The sequence below is a fragment of the Fringilla coelebs genome (assembly GCF_963513975.1).
Source record: "Fringilla coelebs genome assembly, chromosome: 9".
NCBI lineage: Eukaryota > Metazoa > Chordata > Aves > Passeriformes > Fringillidae > Fringilla > Fringilla coelebs.
Window position 1 is genome coordinate 14704618 of NC_140067.1, and position 26736 is coordinate 14731353.

At 39.1% G+C, this 26736-nt stretch overlaps 1 protein-coding gene across 1 annotated transcript in view; it reads right to left on the reverse strand.

Moving 5' to 3' along the window:
* The window catches only part of COL24A1 (collagen type XXIV alpha 1 chain), a gene marked incomplete at its 3' end in the record, with an annotated part of 117400 nt that overhangs the window by 56846 nt on the left and 33818 nt on the right, over positions 1-26736 (reverse strand). Inside the window, exons 11-22 of the mRNA XM_084211809.1 lie at positions 26183-26236; positions 25456-25500; positions 20460-20513; positions 17973-18017; positions 14078-14131; positions 13917-13961; positions 13471-13524; positions 12793-12846; positions 11128-11181; positions 6468-6521; positions 2090-2143; positions 1323-1367 (exon numbers count right to left, since the gene is read on the reverse strand). Coding sequence (XP_084067935.1) covers positions 1323-1367; positions 2090-2143; positions 6468-6521; positions 11128-11181; positions 12793-12846; positions 13471-13524; positions 13917-13961; positions 14078-14131; positions 17973-18017; positions 20460-20513; positions 25456-25500; positions 26183-26236 — 612 coding nt within the window. The remainder of the gene's footprint in view (positions 1-1322; positions 1368-2089; positions 2144-6467; positions 6522-11127; positions 11182-12792; positions 12847-13470; positions 13525-13916; positions 13962-14077; positions 14132-17972; positions 18018-20459; positions 20514-25455; positions 25501-26182; positions 26237-26736) is intronic.

Genomic DNA, 26736 nt, shown 5'->3' on the forward strand with positions numbered 1-26736 from the left:
GCCAATGGTGTGCACTCTTCCCACTGAGAGAAATAAAAACCTAAATAATTTAGGTCAAATTGACCCATAAGAGATAAAAAATATTTCAGTTTGCTAGGCTACACAAAAATGTCTCCTCCTGGGTCACTTTGACAGCAGCTGATGGTGGCCCTGGTGACGTGGAGGATGGAAGGTGGGTGTCTCATTGCCCATGAGTCACCCACTGCAGCATCTTCTTTTCCACTTTTCACAGCACAACATGGGAGCTGCTGTCCAGCCATGAAGCCCTGCCCAAGGAGGAGACTCAGAGGATGATGCAGCCAAAATAAGAATTTCCATGAGCCTCTCGGCAGAAGCTCAGACAGATTAAACTCAATATTGAACTAAGTTACTGAATGTTTTGAAATTCTGTTTAATTTTTTGCATGTTTTCCTCAGCTGAAAAACAAAAAGACTTTTTTGGGAAGGTTTTGTGTTTGGTCTTTTGCCTTTTTTGGTTTTGGTATGGGTTTGTTTGTCTTAACACCTAATCTATGCGGCAAATAAATATTTTAATATAATTTTTAACAGAAAGCAAATTCCCAGCTTTGACTAGCTACTGAACAGGAAAAATGACATATGCATATATCCCTCCAAAAGCAGAAAACAGTGGAAAAGACTCTCAAACTCATGCAAGAAATGGGAAGTCATCCATAATGAAAGCCAAGTCGGTGATTACCACACATAATCAAATCACGTAAAGGCAGAAGATCAAATTGCACTCAATAAACTTAGAGACTCCTGCAATCCCTAGAGCAGCTTAGTATCCATTTTAGTGTAGAAATTTTCTAAAAATAAGCTTCAAGTTCACTGAAATATTCTTAGACAACTGTATATTTTTATAACTAACCAAAAAATTGGATGACAGCTTTAAACTTCTATCTTTTAAAACATGTCAGCATAAACAGCATCATGACCTTCCAGCTTTATTGTTCTCAGTAACTATCTGCCAGGTTTCTGGTAGATTTCTTAAAGCATACATCCTTTCTATTTCTCCCTGTGAGCTGAGTAGGTTCTTCCCCAGTAGAAATATTTTGATATATCAGCTGGTTCAATCCCCAGGAGGTGCATGGCAGTTTCATCTGTCTCAGAGGAGCACTATATTTTGTGCACTATAGCAGTGATTTCCTTTCAAACCCTTTGTATGGAAAATAATTTCCCCTCCCAGCTCTGCTTTGAGCATGTTCTGAGGAAAAACACAAATTTATTCAGGAGATGCCATTTTATCACAGTCATGTCTCACAGAACACTTCCATTTCAAAGCAGTATTTGACAGCCTGCCCTACCAAAATTCCTCGTACTTACTCTTGGGCCGACTCCTCCAACAGGTCCAGCTGGTCCTACTTCTCCCTAAAAGAAATCAGGAATTCAATGATCTTGATGACAAGTCTAGTTTTAAAAAATAAAGTCTGCAGGCAACTGTTTGTATTTATTATATCATCCTAAGCTTCATGTGTGTTTGTCTGAGTCCAAGTCTGACAGAAACACCTGGAAACAGACCCTTGTGCCACTGTTAGCTTTCACTCCCTCGGTATCTGGTATAGAAGCCCATCATTTAGCTCCTCAGAAGTCTAGAGATCTATCTTCAGAATCACCAACTAAATTATTTTAATTATTTTTAGCATACAAGATATGAGCTTTTATTTTTATGATGATGAATTAAGAAAACTTGATGAATCTATAAGATGAGGAACTGCCTTTCTCCCCTTTCAGTTAATAGGGGTCTAAGTATTTACTTATGAGTATCTAGGACACTGTCATTAAATTGGTACATGCTTTCTATTTCCATACAGCTCCCATTTCCTTCCTCCCCATCTTCCCAGTTTAACTAAAACAACCACATACAGCTCTGGACATTTATTATCTGAGAGTCCACTAAAATTAAAATAAATCACATAATGGATGCACATCCCCATAAGGCCACTAAAAACTTTTTAAAACACTGGCCAAAATGCCAAAGAAAACTTGAAGTTTTGCTCGACAGTGCCATACACACCTAACCATTGTCTAACCCTCTTAACCCCTCACAACTTGGAAATATAATCTCTTAATTGGATCATTTTTCATCTTACCTCAACTCCTTTGGGGCCCTGTGGCCCTGGAGGCCCTCGGTCACCCAGAGCTCCCTGAACATCCAAACAGACACAGTGAGAACTTGCAGCAGCTGACAAAAATCACCCTGGTCTCGTTTCTCTCCTGTACAAACCGGGACCAAATCCCTAAACCGGGGTAGCAGACCCAAAGCCTTACCACTGTTCATGGTGTTTCCCATAGAAAGCCAGGCAAAGGTGCAGAAAACCAAACATCATAAAAACTTATACATAGGTTTTGCTGAAGCATTATTCTTTTTGTGTTGTGAGAAGGAAATAAGAAAACATTTGAACTTCTCTCTTTTGGAAGAGGTAAAGCACACTACCATGGTAAGATGAAAGCATTATCAATGTGCAGACCTTGTATTAGGGAAGTCTTGAGAATAACACATGTTGACAACTTTGCAATGGGAAGAAACTACAAAGTGAATTTAGAGCACTAGCTTGTCCCAAACTACTTGTGATTATTAGGATTATAATCAGCTGCCCAGAGATAAAGCACCAACCTCTGCCAGCTCGGAGTTTTCATGACTGCTCACACCAACATTTTCAAAACTTTGCTAAAAAGACTTTGCAGCTAGCAGTGTATCAAAAACCTTGGGGACCCCAATTACAATGGGATAATTGGGAAAAGCACTTGACCTGGCATAGTACAACAAAAAAAAAGTGTAAACATATTAATGTTCTGGGAAACCTAAGCTTAACAATATCAGATAAAACAACAAGAACAAAGAAGCTGCCCTTTAGGAGAGATATGATTATCCTCTGAGGAAAGCCATGGTGGAAAGTGTAAGCCTTATTAACTGTGCACTAATGAAGCTGAAGTCTAGACTTTGGTCCAGGCATTGGTCCAGTAACAATTTACTCAGCAGGCAAAGTTAAATGGAAGAGAAAAATGGAGCAGGCCATCTCAAGGTGGTGAGTGTCATGGAAGAGCCCCTCAGTCTGGGAAGGACTGGGGTGGAGTGCTGCTGGACATATCACCACAGAGGTGACAGCAGGGCTTTCAGCAGTAATTCAAATATTACTAGATGAGTAATATTCTCCTATGGTTAGTAATGACATTTTCTCAATGGCACAGCTGTTGTTTTATTCTAGCAGCAAAGCCCATTAGGAGATAAGGATTTCGGTGCAGTGTAACTGCACAGTGGAAATGGCAGCAGCACTGCTGCTGCACACATCCTTCCACTTCACTGAACTGAATACAGAAAAAACAAGTTTCAGGCTGTAAACTGAATATTAATATTTAATGACATTTCCATCTCCTCTTTGGGGTTTCGGGCAAAAACAGAAAATGAAGGGAGTCAATACCCATGTGCCAAAGTGTCTGGAAAAAAACTGGAGTCAGCAAATGGGGTATCCTGTATTTCACATGCATAACTTCCCAGCTGACCATCCTCCAGAAGAGGTGAAACTCCTAAAAATCAGTTTATTAAAAAGTGTTATACAAACAAACATAAGTTAACAGGGGAAGGAAGCTCTTAGCTTCTTCCATGGTACAACACATACTGCTGGAAAAACTACAGTGGTAGTCAGCATATTCTGACCATCTTTTCCTCTCATTTTTCTTGGTTAGAGAGCATAAATACTTGCAAAGAATAACATAGGGAACAAACAAAGTTATTTCAGAACTTCTTAAAAACATTCTTATTCTCTTTTTTAAAAAAATGGGTGTTTTGGAATTTTTTTAATAAGTGGTGGAGCAAGATCAAACACCTTCTAAAATATTGTTTCCAAGCTGAGTAATGTTTTGTAGACCAAATTACATAATAAATCCTTTGAACACTGATTTAGAAAGGTCAGATTTGCTGATTATTTCACTAATTTGGAGAAAATATACAGTTCAGAACTTCTACTGGCATTTACAGACAGCTGATCACACTCAATAGAGCTTAAATGTCCAAGAAGTTGAATTTATCCCACACCAACTGCTAAAAAATAAAGCTTACCCTGCTTCCTTGGCTTTTAAAATGGGTATTGCTTCTGAGGAAGCATAAGCAAAAACATGAGGAAAATAGCAGCATAATGAGAACAGTTTTCTAAAAATAAAAGCTGGAGGAAAATTTTAGAACTGCAGTCAACTCGAGGCAGCTGGGAATCCCAAAAGCTAAACAATTCCAAAGCCATGCAGAGCTTCTCCCTCAGTACTGGGAGCAGTATAAGAGTTTTTCCAGTTTGGTAATCCTTCTTTTCAAATGTAAGCCATCAGTTCTCCCTGACCAGGGCAGGCTGTCTAAGCTTTTGTCTCCAACACCAAATGTGCTGGAGAGCCCCGAATCTGGTTCAGCTGTAATTTCTGTACCAAAGGAACATGGAGTCTCAAACTTTACAGTCCTCCTCTTAGGAACTTTATTCTCTGGAATCTGCAAAAAGGCAACACATCTGTAACAGATGTATTGAACAGAAACAGAATTCTAACAGAAAATCCTCAGATGCAACGTGCAACAATTTGCTCTCACTGAAGAAACTGAGCAGAGGGGATTAGTTCTGTTATGTAGTTCATGTATAATCTTGGGCAGTTAAAGCTGAACTGCAGCACAAGAACTGTTGCATTTCTCTATTTCCCCTAGACCCAAGACAGAGTCTTTCACCACCACAGGGTTTTTTTGGTGAACACTCAGGTAACTCAGAAACACAAGAGCAGCAGACAAACTCATTCACAGGCTAACATTATGCAGACATGCACATCCACAAGTCAGCAAAGCAATGAATCAGAATTGAAGGTGGACACCCTCTAGAGACACATTTTAACTTTTCCTCCATTTGCCCCATCAGATAACTAGCTCTCAGCCTTCCTAGTCAATTCATGTCTATTTTGGTAGAAGGCTTTTGCCATGGTTGAAAGAGAAGAGATAGAGAAAACATTGGCTAGGGCTTCAGCAACTGGATTTTTTGAGAAGTTCTTAAGAATGATCAGCTTTGACATGGAGGTATTGGTACAATCTTCCAGGCACAAATAAGACCATATCTTTAAATTATTTACTGCTCCCCAGTAAATTTTTGTGTGCAGTTTGCTACAGAATTTCACAACTCTTTTGATAGAAAATGTTGTAATTTCCATGTCTGTTTATTCATAGACAATCTGTATGATTTGTTCTTGGTCAAATGATATTTTTGGTCTTGCACAGTTATTTTGCCTCACCAGTTTCTGCCCTCTGGTTTACTTAAAGGTCAAAAAAGCCTTAATTTTGGTCAAGTGAACAAACTGCCTCTCAGAATAAAGCCATTCAAGTATTATTTCTCCATCTAGTCTCACTTGACCAAATCCTTCTGGAATAAAAATGCCCAGCAATGTACTACAGAGATAAAGCCTTCTCATGCTTTGAGCAGTGGCATTAATGAGACATCTTGACTCATATGTTCTACAATTTCACTTAATTTCTAACTGCATTATTGTGCTTTCATTTCAGAGATCTGGCAATGTCTTTGGTCTAAGTTTATAATGGGATTTATTGTTTTAGTCCTTGCATGAATCCATCAGAAATAACTGAAGTGGAAAGAATTAGCAAAAAGTGCATTTTTTTGGATAATCTAAAGATGCTCAACTTGGTTTCATATACAGATTTCATTCTGCCATGCTTGTGCCTATTCACCACAGAAAACACAATGTAAGAATAGTCCCAAGGCTGATGAGTGAGGAACTTCATTGGTATTTGCCTTTCAATAAGCAGTTAATCTTTAGATATCATCCAGTCATTTTCCTCTGGGTTAATTTCTGAGCTACCTGCACTTTTTCTGTTAGTCTCTACCCATTTCCAATTCAACAGAAATTTCCTACATTGGCTTTTAGTCCAAGCTTCATTGAAAACTCTATCCATGTGAATTATTGCCTGAGTTGGGTCTAAAATCTTAGTCTACTAAAGAGCAGGAGCTAAATTATTCTGGCACAGTTTTGTAGATAATAGATATAACAATGAAGGAGAAAATTTATTTTATCTGTAATTTAATCTGGCGCATAAATTTCACACATTTTCCATACCTTCACATACTATTTCTTTTAAAAATGGTTAAAACCAATTTTTAGTACAGGTGGAAGCAAAGTAATAAAAAGGTCTGCATACATTTGGCATGCATTCTATTTAAGTACAGGTGAAACATTTGCTACTTTCTAGTTACAGAGCATTTTCTCAAGCTTATTTTGCCATTACATGCTTCCACCTAATACTGTAATTACTCTCAGAATTGTGTGGACAATATTAAACATTCAAACAACTTCCTCATATAAATACCTGAGGCAAAGTACCTGCATTCTGACAGTAGGATTATCTTCTCATAATGCCAGTGTCCATCTCTCAGAGCCTTTTCCTCAGAGATCAACACTATTTACTGTTATTTTTAATAGGTTTTCATATAATCTTACCTTAGGACCTTCAGGGCCATTTAATCCAGGTACACCAATATCTCCTGGAAAACCCTAAAGAAATCATACAGACAAATGATTTGCAGAGTAGGAATGTTTTCAATGTACTTGTTTTGATTCTGTTCATTCATTTAATAAACCTGAGTCACAGAAACAAGAAATAAATTTGTTCCACCATCCCAAAAAATGTCAAAATCCATTATGTTTCCTTGAAAGGACTTGGAGAAGTGACAGATTTTAGGCAGCTTTTGTTAAACTCAATTTAGCAGATGTCAGCATGGATTTAATTTCTCTTACGATAAGACTTTTTATCCGCTAAGCAATGTTTGAAATTAAACCATTGGACTGGTTTGGAGGCACAAAAAAATCCCCAGAGAACAGCCTACACCAGGTCCTGCACTTATGAATCCAACTATTCTTTCCATAAAGTTGAGAGAGCAGCCGAAGCCCTTTAATCCGCGGCCACGCGTTAAGGACAAGATCAGGGCAGGATTAAGGAAAAGGTGAGAGCCTTTTGCCTCAGAGCAGCAGGGGATAATCGAGGTCTGGCTGGCACCAACTGAAGGTCATCAGCATGGAGCATTATTCAGAACAGGCCCTTGTGAAATGCACTCTAGTGTAGGTCAAGCTGTTAGAAAAGAAAAAGTAAGGATGCGCAGGAAAGGAATCAACTGAAATAATCGCTGCAAACCACCTGGCCAGCAGATATTGACTTGGGACACCATGAGGAGACCTCTGTGTCACAGGAATTCAGCTCCAGCTAGATTTCTTTGGAAGAAATGAGTGTATTTTAAGGGGGGAAAAAATGCTGCCACTAACTTTTATGCAATACAGTAGTGGTTAAGTAGTAGTGAGGTAAATTTCATCAACATCCAGAGAGGATACATGACCTTACATTTGTAGGATAAAATAAAGCATTGGTAATTGACCCTTTGTTTATCACACTGCTCATTCAGTCCTCTGCCAAGATTTTGCTTCTTTAATAAACTTCCACATTTCATTAAATTTTGACCATCTGAAAACAGCAAGACTGCCACTTTCTCTGAGCAAAATATTCATTACTACATCTAAGCAAATCCATTGTCTGACACTAGAAAGAACAAGTTTCCTTCTTCATTAAGAGAAAATCACGCCAAATTAAAATATATGCATACTTTTTCCAATAGTGGAAACAAAAAACACATACACAGAACAATTTTTAACAATCAGGTTTAGCACTTGGATGCTAATGAGTCTGAAAGAAAGCCACTAAAGAGTTAAAATGGTCTGAATTTTCAGAAGATGGGCAACAACTCTAACACTCAACATTTCACAATACATCAGTTTTGTGAGAATATTATGAAATGCAGTGGTTTCCCTTTCTTTTGCCATAAATCAGCAATTACAAGCAGAGCTGTGCAACAATTCCAACATGCCTCTAGGTGGCACAGAGCATATTATTTACATGTGACCAAGGCCCTGAGACTCACATCTAGAACACTGACTTGCATCACCCTTGATTTCTAGACAGCTCAAAAGAAAAGGTGCTGTTCTTAAAATCCTGGCCACTGCTGTCTACTGAAAGACATTGAAGAGTTAAGTCAATTCCTTAGAATTTTTTTTTCTTGCCCTTTCTTAATTTTAAATTTACTTATTTATAGACCTTAAATAGTTTCCAAGGGGTGAGTTGTTTCATACATGTGTAAATCTTAACGTTTCTGTATTCTGAATACATGTGGAAGCCTGTCAAAGGCTTGTCTAATTTCAATCACATTAACAATAAGCACTGCATATTTCATTGTGCACAGCAAACTGAGACATGGTGGGTTAGAACAGTCAGATCTGCACTTTCCAGTTGTCATGCCAATAACACAAAGCTCCACAGAAATTTCATCTTTTGGCAGTTCATTTTCAGATGCATGACAAAGCAGCACAATGTGTCAGTTGATGAAGAGCCCACCCCATAAAGCGTTCACTGAGCACATCCAGTGGTTGGTGAGCAGCAGGCATTCAGGCACAAGACAGACCCTGGCTCAGCAGAAGCACACCCAGAAGAGAATTTGGCCTGACAGTGCAGGACTCCTGCACCCAGAGAGTCACTTGGCAGCCAAAACTCGTCTGGCCACCCAGAGGCAAGAGCCAGACCTCTGTCCCTCCCTCTGCCCTCCTGCCAGCAGCACTGCAGGTCCCAAATGGACCCTGGCTAGAGGTGGGTGGCTTATTTCAGCTCTGACCTGGTGTGCCTTGGCTGCACAGCTGCAGAGGAAAGACTTAGGAAGCAACTCACTGGTGATTTCAACCCACAAAACCCCGTGAGGATGATCAGAGTCTGCCTGCCCTGCTCCCATGGCTGTGCAGAGATGGTCACAGAGCTCAGCTGCTGGAGTGCCAGAGGTACTGCAGGTTACATGGGGAGAAAATCAGGGACAGGGCTACTTGTTCTTTGCACTGGGAATGAAACACTCAAATGCATCACTGGAAAGATCGAAGGATCCCCAGGTTCTTACAACACATGTACCCAAAACAAACAGGGACAGGGCACACTTATCAATCCTACTGTCTTAATGTTGGACAAAAGGAGAGAGGAATAGCTGGAAGCAGAGTTTGAGAGGTTCTGCCACGGGGCAGACACAGCCTTGTTCCTCCAGCTCACAGCAAAGTCCAACAAATCCCAGTACAGGTTTTGGGGGTTTTAAAAATGAAATCTTTCCTAGAAGGCATATGGTATGGATTGTCACATCTACACTAAATCCAAAGAACTCTCCTTGAACAACACTAATTCATCACATTCTTCTATTTCCAGAAACATCAAGGGAACATTTAGTATAGTATATAATGCACCTTTTCTCCATGGGGTCACAGGAAATCTGACCATTCAGATAATGAAACAGGAACAAGGAAAGTAGCCCTGCCTGACCTGCTAGCTGCCTGGTTTTCAAGTGGAGACCTAATCAGATGTATGACAGTAGGCTTTTCTTGTGGAAAAATCTACATTATTTGCTCATAGTTCATCTATTTGGTCGTGTCTAAACTTCTGGCAACAACAACTAGTTTATTTTTATAAGACAATGTAACTGGAGGGGCACATACACTCTTCAGTTTGAAGTTGCTTATTTTAAATTCCTTTCATTATAGAACTTCTAATATCTTCAATTTGTCTGAAATCCCAGTATGCTGCTATCCTACAACCCTTCTGTTTCTATTTTGCCATATGGTGACCATATTCTTATGAAGTAAAAGGTGGAAAAACCTCTTACTTTATTTGGAACTGTCTTGCATGGCTGAAGTTAAGAGAAACATTGCTTTGCAGTTTAAACTGACCATTTTGCAGACAATTACTAAAAAAAAAGTACCTGGACACCCAAGTTTTAATTATCTAGCATCGTGCACCTTATTTGCCTTCTAATGATAAAGCAGCTGTGTGCTCCTGAGCAAGGGGAAATGCTGAGCTTTTCAGACAGAAGGAGTCCCATCCCTCTCTGCCCTGAGGGTAACCAGCCCAGGATCAGCTTTTCCCCAGACACAAAGGAGTAGCATGTCTGTCTTGGAATAAGGAACTATGAAGGACTACCAGGGGCAGGGGCACAGGCCTCAAGACCAATAATTTGGGATTAACCTGCTGGAAGCTAGGCAAAGAAATCATGCAATGAAGAGTAAATCTAAAATCCTGAGCCACAGAGGGTGGCAGCTGTGGACAACACACAGCAGGCTTTGTGCTTTCTGCACACCCTTTGACCAAATGAGAGGGACTAATTCTCACAAGACCACCTGGTGCTCCTACAAGGCACTTCCAGTGAGTTTTCTCTCAGTGAGAGCTTTTGCCTAATAAGAAAGGTAGGAACAGGGAGCCTTGCTTTGAGGAGATGTGCTCATGTAAAGGCAGAAAAAGAATCATTGCTAGAATAGATCTTCCATTCATATTTTTTTTTTTAAAAAGAAAACCCACAAATAAACAAAAAAACCCCACCACAAACCAAACAAAACCCAAAATACATCAGTTGCAGAAGGGTGAGTAGAAAGAACAATCCACAATTTCCACTTTCATCTCTCCAGCAAATACATGTGTCTGTGTATAAACATGTCTTTCTGGCACAGACCATAGCATTCTTCCCTAGAGCCTGTGATATAAATGCAAAAAAAGCACAAAAATGGGACAATTTGGAGACTGAGTTTCTGCATAAACTTCCAAAGCACTCAGGAGTTCTTAGGAAACTTCACTTCCAGATTCAACTGCTTGGCAACCCTTCCCAGGTGACTGGGACTTACCCTCTGTGTCTCTTGTAAGTGATAAATATGCAACCAGGCCTGGAAAATGGAAAATCCCATTTGTAAACATGTTTTAGTATTTACAAATGGAAGTGTGCCTGAGAAATCACATGACTCTCATTGCAGGTGTGCCCCATAACAACAGGATTCAAGAGACACCAAATCCTAATCACATAAGCAAATGAAGAACTACTTTGTATGCAAAGATCCTCTACATTCATATTTTGAAGAAAAAAGTTATGAGCTAGAATATTCTGTACTTTATGGAGGAGGGTGAGTTTATCAAATATGACTGAATAAAGAGATTTCCCTAATTCAACTAGGAAAACAGTCTTTTATGAAGCAAACCCATTTCCCTCTTATTTTCATCATTTAGAACCAACATTCAATTTACCACTACCAAGCAATTTCTTACCTCCGGTCCCTGGAGACCAAATGGTCCACGTGGTCCAGGTTCTCCAATTTTCCCCTTGAAAAAAATCCAAACAGTTCAGATTTCTGATGACAATTTATTTTTAACAACAGATGGTTGTGAATATTTTTAAAACATTTATTAACAAAAAGGTCAAAGAAATGTTGAGATGACTTTTTCACTAAATAGGAAATTTTATACCTTCCTCTCTTCAAACCTATTAAAACCAATTCTTCATATCTCTTTGAAGTCACAACAAAAAAACTTCAAATTAGTTTAGGACAGAGAAAATTGGGAGTTTGGGGAGGAACTATATAAAAACTCCTTTACATATATAGCTGTTTTCACAATAAAAACTGCATATTATTTAAATGTCCAGGAAGCAACTGTTACGGATATTGGTTTACACACTTACTTATATATTTTAAGTATTGAGTCATAGACAAAGAAATGGCAGGTTTGTGATTAGTAATAACAAAATGAGGTCCTATCCACGTGCAATGGTAGCTTCATTATTTACAGATATCAACCCATCTAAAAATGGGCCAAATTTCTCTAAGTTATATCTGTTCTTCCACATTTTCAGGGTCTTTCTGACACCACAAGTAGATGTCACTTGAGCAAAATTAAGATCTGACCTGGGAAATATTTCTCTAATTTTTAACATGAATGACTGCATTGTAAATTCATTCTACAAAGGTAAATTTCTATTACTGGCAGGACTGAGGTCTCATAGATTAATTTAACATAACTCACAAGGTTGGTCACATTTAGCTTGTGCTTAAAATCCACAACTCTTTCAGTTGTGGATAGGCTGATTCACATGCTTATCTTAGAGTGAAAAATCTTGTACCTTTACAAGCAAAAAATAGGATTTTTTCCCATCTAAGCTTAAACAAATATGCATAATTTCATAGCAGGATTTGTGTTTATAATATCAACTCTATAGGACAAGGAAAGTGTTATTGAATTTAAGGGCCCATGACATTCATAAAATCTAACTAGGTTACCAGTTATTGGCTTGACTGTACATAAGAAAATTGACACTGGAGCGAGTATTGGCAGCTTGTGAAAAGATATTAGCACTAAAACAGGTGAGGAAGAGCCAGGTAACCCTGTGCAGTGTGCCTTTTCTGCCTCAACATCTAAAAACCCAGCAGAAGTGGCAGCAGGGCACAGATGCTGTTAAAGCTGCTAAAAATCAGTAAATACAGGAATTCATGACTACCCCCATCCCTGTGAGAAATGAGTGGCTGTTATTGATGAGATCTCACACATTCCCTGCAAATCCAGCTAGTCCAAAGGGTCATCTGGAAGTTCCCAAAGCTCTCAGTGGATTTGTTTCAAATATTACCCACAAGTCCATTCCCCCTCCAGTGATTGTCCCAGAATATCTACTATTCTAAGCACTCTATTAAAATTTGACACTTATACTGATCTTGGTAATCAAATCTCACATTTTAGGATCTGACTTGCTCATTAACACCAGTCACTAGAAATAAAAGCAGCTTAGACCTCATCCTTTGTGCATTTTGAATTAGGTCACTTCTAGGGGATTCCATGCACTGTGAACAAACATCACACAATAGTGTCAAATATCAACAGGAGTAAAAAACATCAACAACACACAGTGATATACTGAGAACAAAATTTGATGTGTAAACTTACTGGGGGTCCTGGTTTTCCTCTGATTCCTGGAGGTCCTGGTAAACCAAGAGCACCCTGAAAAAAGAAAGCTATTAAATACACATGAAAATTGTTGTGTTATGTTGGAAGCAATAAATTGCTATATCTTGACACCTGAAACAGGCTTCAAAAGAATTCTTCAGGTTGAAAACTATCTTCTAGCATTCAACTTTCATCAAAAGAGTTCTTACAGGATGTGCTATTCCAGTGACTTCTGATGTACTAGCCAAACAGGAAAGAAGATCCTTATTTATCTCAGTTTGATGATGTGAAGGAGCACGCCAGACTGCGTGCTGCTGCTAACCACAGCAGGGCCAGGTGAGCTGCAGATGAACCTCAAGGGTCAAGGGAAAAATACCTTTTACAGCAGCTCCTTAGAAACACTGAGACCACACCTTAATCCCCTGCTTGATGCATCTCTATACACACAGCTGCCAGAGTTCTGCCTGTGCCCTTTACTTGTCTTTGTGCACCCTCCCCATAACTGAGTTTTAATTAGCACCGAATTTCTTAAAAATATGTTAATACAGTGATATCCAGACAGTATTACTACTGCATTCTACCTTTATGCAACCAACCTGCTGCATTTTAAGGGACACATAAGCCTGATGAAGTTGCTGAAGTGGGATAATTTTATAAAACAATGCTGGTATAACTTACCTTGTCTCCAGGGTACCCCTGATCTCCTGGCTCTCCTGCAAGGCCATGTTCACCCTAAACAATATATAATTTTATACAGACATGTGTGTGTGGCTTAAAATGGGGTAGTTTTCAGAAATAGAGAAAGATTAATTCAATATTCACTATTTAAAATTAACACAGATCTTTGTCAATGCAAGGTGCTGCCCTGAAATACCTCTTCCAGGAAAGTCTAAAGGCACTGACATGGATATTATTATGTTCAGTGGTTACTGTTCTGTTCAGAGAAAACCTTGTCTATACTACCAGATCATGAGTCTGACAAAAATTTAAAAAATAAAAGTCAGATGATGAAAGAAATCAAAAAGAAAAAGGGAAAGCTTTGCCAAGTACATTATGCTCAAGTTTTAATGAAGAGAGCCTGAAAGAACTATGTATCTCCAAGATAATGAAAATATTTAAATCACCTTATCACCTTTCATTCCGGGCTGTCCCACACTCCCTGGGAAACCCTGTTAAAGAAAACATAAACCCAATGCTTGACCCTAATTTGGAAAGCAGCACAAGCCTTGGGATGATTAAATAATCAGCCAGCAGCACCTGGCTGTGGGATGATTTAATACCATACCGTGGGCCCTGGAATTCCTGATGGTCCACTTGGTCCTGCTGGCCCCATGTCTCCCTATCAAACAGCAAGAAAAGTGACTGCAATTGGTGAAATGGAGGAACCTAAAGACTCTTAACAGAATGTGGCACTTTTCTGCACCACAGAGAGAAATCAAAATATTTTTAGGCGCATTTCTTTGGGAAAAACAAAGGTATTGGTATCATAAGCCCTCCATGTTTACTGTTCCCAACATCAGCAGAAACACACAAAACAACACTTGCCTCTTCTCCTGTAGATTATAAACTCTAGAGAAGATCACAGTGTATTAAGCAATGCCAATTAAGGAAGGTTTCTTTTGTACTGCAGCTGCACATTCAGTGGCCATCACTGCTGTCCTTAGGGTTACATAATAGCACTTCTCTCTAGGCATCAAATTTGGCTTAAAGAAATGACTCTAGGATGAGTAGGGCCATAAAAAGTGGCCTTTTTATGGTCCTTTTACTCAATTTCTCATCTATTAGTGACTTCTTGAGTTAAAAGAAAAAGAGATGTGACTCTAAATACCACGTGTGCAGAATCAAACCTGTGTTCCAATGGGCGTGCTAACCTTTTCTGTTCTAATGTACCTTCAGAGCCCTTACTACAATTCTTCTTCCTGGGATTTATTTAGGCAGTTTTATGACAGAAAAAAAAAAAAAGTGAATCACAAAAATAGAGCATCTTTAAAGATCAGCACAGCAATAATATTAATGAAAAAGCATGAGCTAAACATAAGACCTGACTCAGAATACTTAAGACTACATCACAAAGGGAGAAGTCTATCTACCTTCTGCTTATTCAAGCTCAGGGGGAAAAAACCCCCAAAAGACAATGTTCTATCTCTATGTCTATGCAGAAATTTAACAACACATATGAATAAGGAAATCATTTGCCCCTTGCTGAGTGTGATATGGAAAAGATGAGATGGACATCTATGCAATTCTAGTTGAGCACACATTATTCTCTGGAGACTCTTTGGCAATGTCAGCAACCACATCCTTCTGCAGCCACCATCAGACTCATTGCTCAGTGAAGAAAAAGCAGAACCAGTCACTTAATGTCTTAATGGTGCTTGGTAGGTCTCCCAGGAAAATTGCCACTCTACGTTGCTTTAGCTTTCCATGACTGCTAAAATGATCTATTCTGCCATGCTAGCTGATCAAGGAAATTGTTTACATTGCTGTCTCTGAGCTGTGCTACATATTCTAGTTCAGCTGATGCTGAAATGCACATTTATGGTAACAACAGCATTGGCTGGAAAATCACAGATAGATACCGAGCTGGGGAATTTAGCTTACAACAGCAACAGGAAGGAATTCCAAAACAGCTTTGTGACATTCAGGTTCATTAAACACCTGACACAGTCTCCAGATACATTGAGTGACTTAATAAACAGCAAAGAACGAGAACTGCACAAAAATAAAACTGAAAATGCTGAATTAGTTAGTTAGTCAGTTTTTTTAATCATTCTCCACCTAAAACTGCCTTGCTATATGTTAAGATACACTTTTCACTTTGGATAAAACTTGCTGATCAATAAAACCTGCAGCTACATAAAGTGTACCTTTTCCAACATCTCTAGGTGACAAGTGAAACTAAAACCAACTTGCTTTGTCCAGACAAAAAGATAAAATACCAGAAAAGAAAGACTAATGCTTTCCTAGTATTAAGTGGGTTTTTTAAAAGGAAAAAAAAAAAATAAAAACTAATTGGGGTATCTAGCAGTAAATTTTCTGCAACTCTTCATCTTATTAAAACTCATGGCCTTGCTAAGTCTTGAAAGATTGACTATTCAGCCAGCCAAAACTCTGAAGTTGGCAACAGCTTTGTATATTGAAAATAATCATGGATGGAAGGAATTGCTGGACTCAGCTTGCTGATGCTGCTCATTTTGCCATTGTTCTCATGAACAAAGACAAAAATACAACTAACTCTTGACATTGACCAGCTGGGCTGGACAAGCTACTTGAATTAATGCTCTTGGTTTCTGCCAGAAAAATATATTGAATCCCATGTACAATATTGCACCTCGTAGTAGTATAGTGTGTTATTATTGACCAAGTATTTTAAAGCAAACACTGAGGGCTGTAGCTCTTGACTCACTTTTGGATGACCATCAGCATCTGCCTGGACAAGAGAGCTGAGGCCAGGGAGCACTGAGCCACCTGGAGGGCAGGGGTGGCTGAGGAACAGGGCTGCTGGGGTCACCTGAAACTCCCCAGGGTTCTTGGGGGAATTCTGCTACGGATTAAAGAGTGCCATGGGGTGCCTTGTAAAGAAACTCTGGAAAAGAGCACAGCTCTTCCAATTATGTGGCTGTGAAAGAGGAAACCAGACTAACCCATATGCTGGAACATGAGAAAGAGTCACACATATAAACACAAGGAGGCCACTCAAATGGAGCTCAGACTCTAAACAATTGCTAATTTTGTGCTGTTCAAAATCTAAACATGCCAAAGCTAAACATTTCTTTCCCCCCAAGAAATAGCTCTCATTATGATAACGTTCCATTTTTGTACAAGTGGCAAAAGCTTTGGACTGGTTATAGATAATTATTTTTCTATTTCACTAAAAATTATTGACACTCAATCTCTCTGTAACTGACTGCAACTCAGCAAGAAGGCACATGCAGCTTTGATCCTGCAAACATTTATGCTCATGAACCCTAGGCAGGGCTAAAATGCTAAGTTTTAGTCAACATAATCAGTAACAGAATCTTTTTGGAAGTGACATATTTTTTAAAAACTTCAGGTACATTTATACAATTATCAAAATCTTTGAGATTAAATTCCAAAGACAACCATGTAAGAGAGAAAAGCAAATCACAATTCTAAGCAAATTCTCAAGAGTGCAAGCTCCAGTCTCATAAGTGTGTCAATTGGCCTGAAGAACAGAAAAACATGTTTGCATGATGAAGGCTGGAAGCTACAGAGGTTTCTTGACCAAGATTTTGTTTTCACTATGGCAATGCCATAACAATCCCAATCAGACAGCAAGGGATGACTTACAGGAATTTTTTTTTTTTGTTATGAGCATATAATTAGGAAGAGTAACAATTGAACTCAACTGTTGTGCTTCAAAGGAAAAGTAAGATGACCATCAGTGTAAAGTGTAAACTTATCAAGAATGTTTCAGATCTGCAGATATTAAAAAACCCACAAAGCAAACACTGGAGACAATCATGTTTTTTTTTAACTCAAGTGTAAACACTTGCAATTTCTCCCTTGTTAAGGATGTGGCTGTGTAGCCAGACGTGACTGAGGCAACATCAAGAATCAGAGGTCCTCTATGAGTAAATACATCAATTAAAAAACATAAGGAAGTGAGACTACTCAGAAGGAAAGTCTTTCTCACCTTCTGTAGGACTCAGAGCTTCTCTGGCACAATTGATAGATACAACTACTGTGTACAACTCCACAGAGAGCATCACAGCCTTATTCTACATATATTTTTTAAAATTAATATAATATTGTAAACATGATAAAGTAATTTTTCTTAGAAATTAATTCTGCTTTGGCTTTGGTAGCCATATTCAGGAACCAATGAGGACTGCTGTCGTTAAAATGTCTGAGGTCATTGCACCCTTCACACTGGCTTTAGTGCTATAAACTAGCAAACTTGGTCATTTCAAATAAAAGACCCAAACACACTGGGTCAGAAACAAGCATACAAATCCACACCAAGTATAGAAGTGCTCCATGCTGCCAACATGATAGCAGTTTTTAGTGATATTATTTAAAATCATGGCTATCTAAAGCAAAAGCAATTTAAATCCTTGAATTTTCATAATTGTTTTTATTATTACACAAAAAGTGGGAAGCACAAGACAAATGCTCTAATGCAGCCATATCAAAATAAGTAATAAAAGTATACTCACTCTCAGTCCTGGAAATCCAGGAGGACCAACACCACCAACAATTCCCTTTAAAGAAAGTTAATCTTAGATTACCTGAATTTTACCATTTAAAAAGAAATCCTAGAACCAAGATAAAAGTGACCTACAAAGCAAGTCAGTTTTGATTTTTACAGGATTTCCAAAGAATGACAGCTTATCACTGTATAGAGAAGTATGCTCAGTAAAAATCCCTGAATTGTAGAATTAGATCACCAGATATTTGCATCATGGGAACATTTCTGCTCTTAATATAGGAATATGAGATTTTTTTAATCATGATACTTAAAGTGAGGGAGAAAAAAGCAATTTTTTGAGGGTGAAAAATTTATTAAGAGTCCTTTGAAAAATAAATAAGAACACCATCTCAGTCCATAGAAAGACCTCTGTAAATTAAAAATTTATTATCTCTCTTAATTAAAAACTACTTCTTGATACAAACTACGGTATTTGTACTTCACATAGAGCTTAAATTTCAGTAGTACTTCACTACTGCCTCTGCCACAGTTTAACTCAGAAGAGGCTAAAACACTGCCAAAAGCAGTTGCCAAGTCTCTGCCCTACGTGAAACAGATACTGCAGTCCTCCAGGTCACCGTGCCTCATGCAAGCTGAGCCAACACCTGGCACCTGCTCCCGAGTGGAAAACATTCCCAGGGCCCACTGCAGCCTGCTGGCACCACAGGGAAGGGGAAGTCTCATGCAAGCAAAGCTAAGCCCATCCTGAATTTGTCCCTGCACATGGCTCAGAGGACACCTTGGTGCTCTCCTCCCTCCTTGGCTGCCTTCAAACTGTCCCCAGCCTGCTCTAAACTATCCAGGGGAAGCTGAACGCTCCAGCAACGTCCTCCAAGGCAGACTGACATCCTCAGAGAACTGAGAGGTGTCCTGGAAAGGAAGGATGGCATCAGCCAGTTAAGCAGAAGAAATGAGGCATGGAGACAAATGCCATTAGTGTTAAATCAGCACATGGGAAGAAATGCCTTCCCTTCAAGTTCCTGCTGCCCCAGGCCTCCCAGGCAGCCCCTGGTCCCCAGTGCCAGCTGACAGAGAGGCTCTGTACGTGTGCCACTAGCGCTGCAGACCCTGCAGCTGCAGCGCTGGCCCCTTGCCTGAACAAGCCCTGCAGGGTGAGCCCGGGGGCAGGAGGGCAGAGGGGTTGCTGCCTGTCAGAGGAGGCAGTAGGATCAGCAGCTGTCTTGGCAGATTAGATGGAACTTGTTTGCAAATGCTCCCAGTAAAACGGGCTTTTTGTAACGTGCAAGTCTGTCATTTCAGATCCAGGCTTCCTGAGCTTGTTTCTATTAAAGCAGGGTTCTGCAGATCTGGTGGAAAGACAGTATCTGCTTTATCAGGAATGGAGGGAGACTTGGGAGTACGAGGAGGAGAGGGAAGAACTCACCTTTTAATATCATCTGCAAAGCAGCTGGTGACACTCAAGCCCTCAGTGGGTTTTCAAGAAGAAAACCAAACTCATATCACCTGACATTCCAACAAGGGAAGCTTTGCCTTAGGGACCAGAAATGCGTGAGAAATTTTTTCCTGTGTCCCAAAATGTTCACACCAGACACTGATAACTCACCAGCAAAATTCATGTCAGCTTTCTAAAATAAGTTTCTAAGATGGGTGTAAAGGCAGACCTTCAAAAAACAGAGAAACCCTGTCTAGCTGATGACTCTGGTCCATATCAGAAACATCTTTCGACACAAACCGATAGCAGTTTCCAAAGGAGCACCCAACAATACAACAGGATTTAAATCAGCTGCTCTTTACCCAGCAGTTACTGCTGTTCTCTTCTCTTGCCCAAAGCCTTTCACTGGTTTTTGACACCAAAGGAAACCTGAGTTTGGAGTCTGCAGCCAGAGTTTCCCGACAAGTAGAGCAAGACAGCAGAGCTCCTTTGAGGGCAGCCTGTGAAGTGAGGTGACAGCAGGCTGCACACCACAGTGCAAGGGCACACACTGCCAAGGACAAAGCTGGGATCACTCTGATTACAGTGCACTAAATGACAGGCTAGCATGACTGTGTTCAGTACCAGTTCAAAGGATGAAACCAACTAGCAAATGCACAAGCACACATAAGCTGGGGTTCTACATGCAGGCCAAATCCTATTTTGTTAAGGTGATCTTAGAATAATGGTTTAAAAAAACAACATTAAATCATCTAATGCAAGAACTTTGGAAGACAGAACATTCATCACTCATGCAACGAGGACAGCAAGAGATCTGATTCTCAAGGTAGTCAGCACATGCTGCAGAGGAAAATGTGTTCTCTCTGAATATTTTCTTCCTCTTTTTGATACTTATTATAGTAGTTTCCTAGCAGTTTCCATGGGAAAGTTAACAGTCCAAAATTTTCCTGTGGCTTTCAAGACACTTCTTTTGAAGCAAAAGTCTCCTTTAATTTTGGAGAGGAGTTAACATTGAGTTTCATAAATTTTATCATGTTAATCAAGACACAATTCAATACTTACAGGACTTCCATCTGGACCAGGGGGGCCTCTATTTCCAAAGTCACCTGGAAAACCCTAAAGCAGAATAGAAAATACCTGTTCTTCATTATTCAAGACATGAAAGGTGGTCTGAACACTGAATCCGTATAGATTTGGAGAATTAAGACATCCTAAATAGATTGAGGGAGTGTGATGGAGGAATGGGAAAAGCAGGAAGTTTCAGCTACACAGTTCAAATGAACAGAACAGTGATATCTGTTTGCCTCTTAAAGTCATAAAGCCAAAATGATAAAAATATACACAATGGAAACACATGGAAAAAACAGACAATTGAATTACTTTCAGAGCAATATTAAACAAGTATTACTTGAATTTTCTTGGAGCCTGTTTTCCTAACTCTTTGTTTTTCCTGTTAGCTTCAACATTCTCTAAAACCTCTGTCCTTCTTTCCTTAACTCATCCCCAAATATTCATGGTTAGCATCTCAGTATGAGATCTCATATTCATTAGCAATCAAAATTTTCATCTTTCTAACCGATGGCAACACTTGCCTGAGTCTGCATCTAGGCCCTGAAACAATAACTCAAGGCACAGTAAAGTCTCATTTATTTTATGAGAGTTTTGACTTCACAGACTAGATTATCGGAACAGGAAAGAAATCTGATTTGCCAAGCCAAGCATTGAAGCTTAAAACAGAATTTCCATTTCTTGCTTCAGAAAGAAAATGGAATGGAATTCCACCACTTTACTGGCTCTAATCTTCTGTCCTTCCTGTTAGGGTTTTGAAAATTGCTTTACTTCTTTCAGATGTTGCCCACTGCAGAAGCATAGAAGTTGCTGGGGGAAAACTTATTTGATTTTTTGTGTGATTTTATAGGGGAGGTGTGGGTGGGAGATTGGTGTGAGGGGTTTTAAAATTAATTTTTATCAGTTTGGTATTACTAGGCAGATCTGACTATTTTACTGGAAGAGCCACATGTAGCTAACTAGAAACTCATGCTATTAGTTTGAAGCAGTACCATGAAACATTTTCATGATTGCTATATATTCACTCTATAAAATTAGGAGGAGGGAGGTAGATGCAGATCTATTGAGAAGTCAAAATAATTTTTTAGCTACAGTAGAGTAAGATCTATATAGGAGTTTACCAGAAAATTTTCAAAATACTAAGCTGGAAATGGATTCTACCTGGGAAAATCCAAGCTACAGCACTCAAAGCAAAGAGACTTTTCTTGGAATTGAAAAATGCCTCACAGCATTATTAGAGTACTGAGATAACAGAGAGATGCACTGACCTCAAGAAATCAGCCACAAAAAAACCTGAGCACTACTAATCCACCTCCATGGAGAAAAGGAGCAAATCTCATCCTTACAATAATTTTTATGTGAAATGCTCTTCTTTGTCCTTTCAGTGTTGCAGTATTTTCTTACCCTCTGTGTGTATCAGGGACAGTTCTTGGAGGCATTAACCTTTCCCCTCAGTGAGACCATGTTCAACCCTGCTGCAGCTCCCAGGTACAACTCATCTGGGCTCTCAGAGCTGCTTTGCTCAGAGGGCACCCACGCAGCGCCCAGGACTTGCTGCAGCAGTGTCTTTCCTCAATGAATTGGGGCATCTACATCACCATGAAATAGTATTCCAACAGTAGTCAGGGAGACAAGATAAAACTGTGTCAAGGAGATGGAAAAATCATACCATAAATCAAAGTAGTTTAAGCACTGCTTAAGCCATATTTGGCTTTAGTAACAAGGCAAACTTTTATAAAAAGGAAGGCACCATTTTACGCACATGTACACGCATGCACACTGCCAAAATATGTTGAAACAACTGAATAGCTATTAATTCTCCTCATCATGCATGATAATGTGAAGTAATCTGAGACAGCCTTCTGTAGCATCTTTCGGGCTGAATTTAGGTGGAGATTTTTTCTACTTTCTCCTGTTGATTCAGAAAAGCTAAACACAGGAATTCCTCTCACTGCTATGAATTTTTTGTTCAGCATCTGATCACAGAGCTCACAAATAATCTATAGCTGTAAGATCTGACAATACAGGTCTTCATATTTTTGCCACCTTACAATTTAAAAAGTAGAGGTTCTTAGGTAATGGTCAATAAAGCAGGTTTAGTTGATTCTGAAGGTTGTACACCATTAGTCTTTTTTTATTTTCCCAGCTGTCAAAATGTGTGTACAGTTTTACATATGAAAAACGGCTATTTGAGAGTGACTATGTTGTTAAAAGCTACCAGCTAAGAGGATGAAGCCAAAGATTAATTTATGTCCCTTTCCTGAACAGCATATTTGGGTTGCACTGCCTACCATTGGTAGATGCTGGAAGAGGCAGAATTGTCATAACACACATGTATATATTTTTGAAACTACAAACGAGGCCTCAAAGGGGAAATGAAGGATCCTGTGGGACATTTTTACCAACCACACAATCACAAATGATACAGCACAATCCCAGCACAGCAAGAATTACAGAAGTGACAGATCACCCAGTCATTATAATCACATTCTCAACAGCCTGTGTTTTTGGACTGATACTGAAAAATCTATCTTAGTAAGTAGAAAAATGAAAGCAAAATGAACAGTCACAAAAGTATAAAACTGGAAGCAATATAATAAAACTACTGTGCAACAACTGTTTTATTAAATCAATACTATCATTTAACATTATTATTAAGCATACAAAGGATGATTATTCATAACTTTAATATAAAACAGAACCTGAACTGTTTTTACACTTAAAATGGACTCACTTACTGAATTCTTGGTAAAATTTACAAGGTCTGTTCTGACACATTGACAAGAGGTTTTAACTAATCACAGATAGAAGAAAACTATGTAAAAATCTTCCCCCAAATAAAAGCAAAATGCATCATGCTAACAGGACAGAAAATGCATTAGAAATACTGCAGAGCTAGCCAACAGGAAGAAATTGAACACATATACTTCTACCATGAAATATTTTCTTTAAATGATATTGTATGCAAAACAAATATAAAATTAAAACAAATCCTCACTCTATAGGTTCAGGGAATTGAATATTTTGTACCATTTCAAATATGCCAGAAATGTTACAAATATGAACAACTGTTCAATAAACCTACTAAGTAGCAGCATTTTGTCAGTCATAAATGTTTACGATTCACTTGTATGATCCACTTCTATACCTTAAAACTGCTTTCCAAAAATGAGATTATATTTCAATCTCATTTCTTTCAAAAAGATCTCTACCAGTCAGACAGGGTTTTTATTTTCTCAAGTACTATTAGGGACAGTTTTGTCCAAAAAAATAAGTTGTACCCTAGAACAAAAGGTGAGGACCCTGGCTTCAGGCACTGTAGAATTCCCATGCCAAATTTCTTTTAGTGACAGTGCCCTACCCCAAAGCACTGTCAACTCCAGGGCACAGTGCCAAAAAACTTTGTCATTACAGCTATCATTGTTTTGGGGGTTAAAATAACATGTATTCTCTAAGCTTGTGATCCAGCAAAGTACTTCAAGCCAGGTTCCCATGTGATTTCTCTCCTGGCTGCTCTCCACATTAGTAGCCTTTAGTCAAATAAGTACTTTATAGATCATAGAAAGGAGCTGGAATGAACCTTGGGTTTGAGGAAATTATGACATTACAAAGAAATCAGTACTGAACGAAGGCAATCACAGACATCCTGCAGAGGTGCTTTTGGTGCTCTGCCACCTATGTGAATCCTCTCTGAGCAGATTTATGCAAACAAAAGTCCTTACAGAACATAGTCAGGCACTGACAGAAGCTCTGCTCTTACTGGAAATGGAAAATAACTGCTGACCACAGCACCAACAGCCTGCTATGGACTGGGACAAATCCTACACCAACCATCGCACTGGCAGGCAGAATGCTCACTGAAACCTGCCCCAGAGACTGATGGCAGCAGGCAAAATGTGTTTTACTGTACTCTGCTGTCACCTCCCCTTCCAATTCACACTGAGCATCAGCCTTTGATTCCCATCCAGGTTCTTCTCCCTTTTAAATGCTGCTTGTGACTCAGGGGCACAAGACACTGCCAACTTCTGCCGGGGACCGATGGCGCAGGGACCTTCCCGCCCAACATGCAGATGCACAGAGTGGCATTTATTCAGATTACATGCAAACTGCAATATGGCCTCCTGGCAGCTTCAGAAAGAGCAGTCTCTAGACTTAATGCAATTTGGCTTGCCTTTCTTTATATCAAAGCAATTCTTGTAGGCTGGTGACTGTTTTGGCTGGTGTTAGATCACACGGAAAACAAAACACAATGAAACAGAATCCTCTACAACTTCCATAGCATAGATCAAGGGCCAGATGATGATCATCATACTGCTGCTGGACAAATTTGTTCATGGTAGATGAAAATCATCTGAACTGCTGAGTACAACTGACTGCACAGCTGGAGAGCCCTATGGTGTTTTCCAATCTCAAACCACAAGAAAGTTAAAACTGGAAACTCCTGGATAGCTTCAAAGACTTAAAATAATATGGTTGCAACAGAAAACAAAACATTTGACATTGAAGACACACCACAGGAAATATGTAAACCTTGATAATGTGTACTTGGCAGATTTGTGTTTATTCTCAGCTGTAGAAATACATGTTAAGAAGAGGACAGCTTTAATTTACTACAGTCCAGAAATATCAGACATTAGAAGAAGCTGATTTTCATCCAAACCAGCACCAGACTTGTGAAGCTTGCATCATATCTGCACCTCATGCTAACATCAATTTTACAGAATACATTTGTGTGCTTCTGTCACCTCTAAGCCTCCTCCTAGCTGATACCAGTAACCTGCCACAAAGCTCACAGTGGTAAGTCTTCCACTCTTTAGTGCTCATAACCTGCACAGAATCTGCAGTTCTGAAAAGTACTAATTGAAAGTGATAGAAAGTTATTTATGCACAAAAATAAAACTAACATTTTTCAGCTGATTAAAGCTACAGAGTGAAGTCCAGGTGGATTTTGACTGGCAGCAGGAATTGTAACAAGTATTAGAATCCTTACCTGTCTCCCTTTAGGACCTCTTTTTCCACGGAGCCCTGGGATACCCTAAGAAAGAAATAACCCATCATTAATAGATTTTCAATACTTCAAGTAATTAAACCTGCATTTGATTGGAAACAACAGGGTGTGAGGAGCACCATTTAAAAAAAAAATTTAAAAGTATTTGAGCAAAGTATCCCAGAGCCAATGTCCTGGAGCAGAAGGACAAACTTTGCCTGCCCTTCCTGTGGCAATATCAGAACAATTGTGGAAAAGAGCCTTCTCCTGCTTCCATCACTCTGCATGCCCAGACAGCCTTTTGGCTCAAGTGCAATAAGAAAAGGCTCAAGCAGAGTGATAGAGATTAACACTTCCATGGCTGGTTCTACTGCAAAGATCCTCCAACAAGAGACAAATATTAATTATTGTCAGAAATTGCTTAAATGAAAAATATTCATTCGCACTTTGCTGAAGAAAAAGAAAAAAACCCAATCCTTGCAGCTGTAGATTAAAGTGAACTAATACCTTACAGCTGCTCCCCACTTTACTTTAGCACCAAGGCATTTCATTAATTAGACTAATTGGGTATGTCCTATTCATCTCATTTTCTCCAAATCAGTTTTGCTTTTAACCAGGAAAAAAAACCCAAACCAAACAAATGGTTAAACCTTGTATGTTTCCCCCCATTCTAACATATACTGCATTACACACAAACATCAACGTTTCATCAATGTAACATTAGGCCTACCCTTTCTCCTTCAGGTCCTGGTTGTCCTGCCACACCTGGAGGTCCAATGAAACCCTAAAAATGCAAGAACAGTGCTTGATTTCAAGTACTGGTCAGCTAGGGTTCAAGACAGGGATTAAATTCAAACTCATTTGAAACTACCAGCGAAGCTCTAGAAATTTAAATGTGACTAGGATTTAATTTCTTGGAGGTTGATCTTTTTTTAATTATGGAAGATGGTACCTACCTTGTCATCCAGACCTAAGGAGAGTAAGGACAACAAAGGCACATCTACTTTCTGCAGTTACTTAAAACAGCTGAGAAGCAGAGCACAGTTTGATTACAGAAATATTTTAAACCTAAAGCTCTAATATAGATACTTCATATCATGTTGCTACACACCTCCATGGCACAGGAATGTGTGTCAGGAGGGCTGTGTCATCATTTTTACTGCAAGTTACTTTTAGAATTCATACACAAGATTTAGCCTTAAGGTGTTTTCCCTAAAATTATTCCTGCATTGGCCATTTTTAGCTTTGTGTAAACAGAGAAGCAGTAACTTTAGGGAAGTGACT